We start from the raw sequence: 6436 nt of genomic DNA on the forward strand, positions 1-6436 counted from the left end.
CTATGTGCACATTAGCTGCTACAGGTATTATTATTAATAGGACTGATGCTTGCACAAGGTTTGCCACTTACATAGAGATGGGTCTAGAGGCAGGGGGTGGAGGGAAGGAGGAGGGAAGGGGAGGCCGAGAGGGGGGAGGAGGGGGGGGGAAGGGGGGGGGGGGGGGGGGGGGGGGGGGGGGGGGAGGAGGGGGGAGACAGAGGAGGGGAGTGGGGTTCAGGGTAGAGGCCTTGGGGCACCCCCAGGGTTGAGGTTCAGTCAAGACTTGGGAAAAGAAGGTCCTGTAAAAGAGAATACAAGATCTGCCCCTTTAAACTGTGCGCGCCCTTTCGGTGACCCCTCCCCTCTGACGTGGCCCCACCCCACCTGCCCCCTCCATCCCTTCCTCGCCCTTGTGAGGTCATAGCGTCTCCCTCCATGGCTCCGCCCCCGCGCTAGGGCTCGTGGTTCTGCGGCTGCGCAGGCCTCCCTCTCGAAGCTGTCGGGCGAGCGTGGCGCCCCCGTGGGGTGGGACTTCCTGGCCGGCAACCTCAACTTCCGGCTGTCTCCAAGCGACCCGTCCGGGAGCCACCCCCCGGCGCCGCAGGTGAGCCTCGCTCTGCGAAGAGACTGCCGGGGAAACTGAGGCAGCGCCGAGGCCCAGCGGCCTGAAAGGCAGATGGGCTGTGGGCGCCATGCCGCCTGCCTAAGTTTCCCCGTCTGTAAAAGGAAGGGCCGGAGGGCTCCTGGGTGGGGCAGAGGGAGCCGGGGATCCCTGAAGTCCAAGCTTCTTAGCCGGCAGGGGGCGCCACAGTGGAGAGGAGGCTGCCTCAGTTTCCCCACCTGTAAAGCAGTGATAACAGCCCTCCCCGCTCAACACTGAGCCTGGCACACAGTAGGCGCCAAATCTATGCTGCTGGCCTCCCCCCCTCCTCGAGGCCAGCGCCTGCCGGGGTCCCCTCCCAGGGCGGGGTGGGATGTGTGGCCCTCCCTGGGGCTCAGATCCCGGCCGGGTGACCCTGGGTAAGTCATTTAGCCAGGGCTTGCCTCCGTTTCCCCATCTGTAAAACGGGCCTTGGCAGCCCCTGCGGGCTGGGGGCGCTGATCCCGTGGGGGAGGATTGCGGAGCGCCGGCGGGACACGGACGGAGCGGTGGCCGGCCCCTTGCACTGTCACCCCCAGTGCTCGCTTGGCCCTTGTCAGCGGTGACCAGGCCACCCCCTCCCCGGCGGGTGGGGGGCTGGGAAGACCCCGCAGCTCCAAGGCTCCCAGGCCCGGGACCCTGCTCCTTCTTGGGCACGGGGCTGGGGGCTTTAGGCGGAGGGGCCTGGGGCAGGCATGCACACAGGCAGCCCGGCCAGCGCCGGGACTCCGGAGTCCTGGCGGCTCTTAGGGGCTGGGGCTGAGGAGCCGGGGGCTCCTTGGCAGCTGTTTGGAGGGCGGCTGCGGGCTGCCTTCCCTGGCCGGCTGCATGCAGTCTTTCTTGGGGCTCTTGCATGTGTCCTAGGGGGAGCCACCTGTCGGCCTGGCAGGTGGGAGTTCCCTAAGATGGCTCCGCCCTGGGCTGGCCCCACTGCCCGCAGGGCTCCCGCTCTGGCTACATCCTATCCCAGGAACCCCTCACCCAGGGGCAGGCTGAGCTGGGCTCCGGGCTTGGCTCCTACAAACCCGTGCCTGAGCACTGGTTTGGCTGAGCCGTCCCCCCTGCCCTCTCTGGCCTGGGGGAGGTTTCCCACAGTTTAAAGGGATTGCCTGCATCGGTCTGGGACTTCCTCTGGCTGCCCGCCTTACTGCAGGACCTTAGCGTGCTGGTAGGAGCCTCGGGCCTCGCTGGGGACATTGTTGGGGTCCCTGGAGCTCTGTGGGCTTGGCCTGAGCCTGATTCCTTGTGGAGTTTTTCCAGGAGTCAGAGCTGGTGGCTGCGCAGCCCGGGACCTCCGTGCCTGGCTACCAAGACCCTGCTGAGCGCCAGATCCCAGCCAGAGAACAGGTGTCCCCTTTCCTCTCTGGGGGCGGAGGCAGGACCCAGCGTGGAAAGGCTGCCTTCTGAACACTCTGGGGGCTCTGGAGGGAGGGTCTCCCTGGCTACGCTGTTCTGCAGCTCACCCTAAGGACTGGCTGCTGGACAGAGGCCCAGGACGTCACCATGCATGCCGTGGAGTAGAGGACACCCAGCAGGTGGCTCCGAAGCCTGAGCCACTCTCTTCTCTTCCTCATCTAGCAGAGCTCGCTGGCCTGGACCTGCCTGGCCAGTGCTGCCCCCACCATGACAAGCTTCCTGCCTCTCATCTGCTTTGTCCTCGCCTGCAAGTTGGGTGGTGCGACTCTGGCCAAGTCAGACCCCAAAAAAGTGACCTCCAAAACTCTGCAGGAGAAGGTAGGAGATGGCCCGAGCCGCTTGGCAAGGGTCCCTGCTCCCACGCCTCCCCCACCTCAGACACAATCTGCCCCTGGCCTGTCAGCTGCAGCCATGGCTCAGACAGGGGCCTTGGCGCTATCTGGATTTTCTGGTGGGACATCCTGGGAAAGGCTCAGGAGGAGGAGGGGATCAGTGCCTCCTCTGCCCCTCGAGCATCCTGAGTGGCAGCTACCCAGAGCCACCCAGGCCCTGGGGAGACCCCACCTCTCTTCGCAGTGCCCCTTCCTTAACCAGCTATGGCTTTAAGTCTTCTTGGTTTGTTGCTGGCCTTTGTAGAAGGATTTTGCCTTCACCTTGTGCTTTCTGCTCTTAAAAAAGCCTGGAAATGTGGGCAGTCTGTGCTTGTCTTCTTGGCTACCTTGGGTGTGTCTGGCCAGGGCTCTTCCTGGGAGTATCTGAGGTGGGGGTCACCGCAGGACCTTCGACCCGGTAGAGCTACTAGGCTGCTTCTCCCTTCCTGAGGCTCCCAGCACTACAGGGTACATTGGGATGGTTTTCCCCCCATATAATTCATTAGATAAGCATTAGATATAATCCATTGATTATTTTTAAGAATGTTTAGTTTTTGGTGAGAATCTTTGTTCATTTCTTATCACTTTTCACTTTCTGTTTCCATCGTTCTATATACTTTTTAAATGTTTTCTACATTTATTATTTGTTTATTTTTAGTGTTCCTTTCCTTTTAGATTTTGAGTTCCAAATTCTCCCTCCCTCCAGCCCCCTCCCCCAAACACTGAGAAGGCGAGCCAAGTGACTTTAGTTATGTAGATTAAAATCATGCCAGACATCTTTCCATGTCAGCCATATTGGCAAAAAATTAATAACAAAGAAAGACAGTCTGCCCTCAGAGCTCCTCAGTTCTCTCCCTGGAGGTGGGCAGCAGCTTCTCGCCATGTGCCCTTTGGAACTGCCTTGGAGCACTGCACCGTCAGCTGATCATCCTGACAACACTGCTGTTACCGTGACCAATGACCTCCTGGTTCTTCTCACTTCACTTTGCATCCGTTCATAGAGATCTCACCATATTTCTTCCGAAACTCCCCCCTCATTGCTTCTGATAGCACAATCACATTCATATGTTACGTCTTGTTCAGCCATTCCCCAACAGATGGGCATCCCCGCGATTTCCAATTCTTGTGGTGCTATAAATGCTATAAATATCTTTGTACATGTGGATCCTTTTCCCATTTGTATGATGTCTTTGGGACACGGACCTGGCAGTGGAATTGCTGTGTCGAAGAGTATACTTAGTTTTAGTCCCTTTGGGCATAGTTCCAAATTACTCTCCAAAATGGTTACATCAGTTCACAACTCTAACAACAGTGCATTAGTGTCCCAGTTTTTGCCACATCCCCTCAACATCCAACATTTGCCTTTTTTGTCATCTTAGCCAATTTAGTGGGTGAGAGGTGGTACCTCAGAGTGTTTTTAATATGCATTTCTCTGGTCAATAGTGATTTAGAACATTTTTTTAAATGACTATAGATAGCTTTGGTTTCTCCATCTAAAAACTGCCAGTTCATATCCTTTGGCCATTTATTAATTGGGAAAGTCTGAGTATTTCACCATTTGGTATATTTTGAGCATTCGTTTGTTGTGGGCACACTAGCGCTGGCTCTGCAGAGCCACATATGAGATTCTGCCATCGAGGGGGCTTATGTTCTCCTCGTTCAGATCAGCAAATACAAAATGTAGAGAACATAATTTGGGGAGGGAAAGAGTGCCCTAACAGTGGCAGGGGGTGGTGTGGTTTGGGGTCAGGAAATGCCTCGGATAAGCAGCAGGCCAGGCCTGAACTGAGCTTTCAATGGAGCAGAGAATTCCAAGAGGCACAGGTGAGGAGGAGAGGCGCTCTAGGTGTGGGGTACAGCCTGTGCAAAGGCGTGGAGGTGAGAGATAGAGACATGTCTGGGGAACTGCGGGGGAGGGAAAGGAGTCAGTTCTGAGCCAATGCTGACCAGGCCTCTTCTCTGTCTTGTTTTCCAACTTGTCCTGGCTCAGACCCAGCCATCCACACTGACAGTCCAAGAACGGGGCCTGGTGGTTTCGGACCTCAAGGCTCAGGACGTGGTGTTAGAACACAACAGCTACTGTGCCCAGAAAACCAAGCACAGACACTTCTCTGGACCTGTCCTGGGCTATGTCACACCGGTAAGGAGAGGGGCCTCGGGCGAACGTGCCTCCCAGGGTCCCAGGGAAGGAATGGGGGTCGGGACCTCACGGCTGCCTTTAGGGCTGTGTCCTCAGGGGAAGCGTGTGTGTGTGGATGTGGGCGCCTGCAGTGTATGTACACATGTGTGCTTGGGGGATACACGGGTGTATACTGTGTGGGGCTTATGCATGTGTACTCTGTGTGTCTGGGTTTATATGTATGTGGGGGGAGGGCTATGCGTATGAAGGGGGACAGTGGGTCAGGGCAATTCCTCTCTGGGTTCCTGGGGCCTTCTGCTGGAGCTCTGCCGAGTCAGGAGTTGGGGCCCTGGAATTGGATCCTTGGGGCCGGGCGGGGTGAGGTGGGGGGTGGCTTCTTGCCCTCCCTGGCTCGGAGTCTAAGGACCTGAGTTCAGACATCTGCCTCCACAGGTTACTCCCTCATGATCTTGGCTGAGTCCCTTTCCCTCCTTTCTCCCTCGAGGAGGTTAGCTTCATTCTCTGGTGCTTGAGCTGGCACCCAGAGCAGCCCCTGGTCTCTCCCTGGGAGCCTTGGCCCTAACCCTGGCTCTGACTGCCATGGGGACCCTTACTAATCTTCCCGCTGTGTCTCTCGCTTCCTTTCTCCTCTTGCAAGTGGAACAGCCATGGTTATGATATTGCCAAGATTTTTGGGAACAAGTTCACGATGATCTCCCCGGTCTGGCTACAGGTGAAGAGGCGGGGTCTAGAGCTGTACCAGATCTTGGGCCTTCATGACGCTGACCAAGGTACCCCCACCTTTTGCTCATTTGTCTGCTGGGGACGGGGATGGGGGCCCTCTGGTCAGGACTGGGACCTGGGCAGTGCTTGGGCAGCCCCGGGCACAGGGCTGAGGGCTGCAGGAGGGAGGAGGCTCTCTAACCCCTTTCTTTGAGAGGGCTATCTGAGTGAGTGTGAGTGTGTGTGTGTGTGTGAGTACACATGTGTGGTGTGTGCGATTATGTCTGCATGTGTGCGTGTGTGTGTGTATGTGCATGTATGCGGAGATGTCTCCACGGTCCTCGGTGGGAGGGTCATGTTCCCTTGGCACCACAGTACTGTTTGAGGCCTGTTTGGGGCCCAGGTTTGGAGACAGATCACCAGGACTGATCTTGCAGTTCACGACCCTGGTAGGGTTTAAGGAGGAAGGTCCCCATCCCTGCCTTCTGCCAGGCTATCTGGGGGAGGGAAGCCTGAGGGGCTTGCTGGGTTGGGGCTGAAGTGCCAGGGTCCCTTGGTGGAGGCCAGGGATTGGGGAGGTGGGGCAGCCTAGCTCTTCTGGGCCTCTTGTTGGCAGAGTGCTGTGGGTATTGATGCCCTGGACACTGTACTGGAATGGGTTGTCTCAGTAGTGGGTCAGGGTTTGTTGGCCAGCATTGCCCCAGGGGCAGGGGCAGCACCTGGGCCAACCTTTCTTTCTTGAGTTGCCTCCAAGCTGCAACATAACTGATATCACTGTCCTGGGGGCATAGGGCTGGCATGTGGGGAGCAGGGTGTTGCTGGTCCATGTTTCTGCTTTTGTCTCTTATTCTTCTAATAGACTGGATAAAAAGCGTTAAGAAGCAAGCGAAAAATGTCCGCATTGGTGAGTGGGGCATGTGGAAGGGGAGTGGGCTGAGGGTGGGGGTGCTTGGTTGAGGGAAAAGCTAGGGGCAACCAAGTGCATGGTGTCTGCCCAGCCAGCCTGGTGACCAGCAGATCAGCACCATGGAGAGCACTGGTTCTCTTAGCCTTCCCAGGCCAGCTCCTTTTCTGCAGACTCAGGAAGGAGAGGGAAGCCAGGGAGGGAGGGAGAGAAGGAGAACAAGAGAGACAGAGAGAGAGAAGAGACAGAGAGAAAGAGAAGAGGGAGGGATAAGGAGGGAG

At 57.3% G+C, this 6436-nt stretch overlaps 1 protein-coding gene across 2 annotated transcripts in view; it reads left to right on the forward strand.

Annotated features, from left to right (window-relative positions):
- Positions 1–449: 449 nt before the first annotated feature.
- CHID1 (chitinase domain containing 1) overlaps positions 450–6436 on the forward strand; it is a 66753-nt gene continuing 60766 nt past the window's right edge. The window contains exons 1-5 of one of the 2 annotated variants that reach the window (XM_069107888.1): positions 450–586; positions 2201–2356; positions 4400–4549; positions 5187–5319; positions 6111–6155. In XM_069107888.1, the coding sequence (XP_068963989.1) occupies positions 2246–2356; positions 4400–4549; positions 5187–5319; positions 6111–6155 (439 nt within the window). In that variant the 5' untranslated portion in view covers positions 450–586; positions 2201–2245. The remainder of the gene's footprint in view (positions 587–2200; positions 2357–4399; positions 4550–5186; positions 5320–6110; positions 6156–6436) is intronic. The other variant, XM_069107889.1, reaches the window with a different exon arrangement.

The sequence above is a fragment of the Petaurus breviceps genome, unplaced genomic scaffold, assembly GCF_028583685.1.
Source record: "Petaurus breviceps papuanus isolate PSGF00001 unplaced genomic scaffold, PetGlider_PUasm1.0 90317, whole genome shotgun sequence".
Taxonomy (NCBI): domain Eukaryota; kingdom Metazoa; phylum Chordata; class Mammalia; order Diprotodontia; family Petauridae; genus Petaurus; species Petaurus breviceps.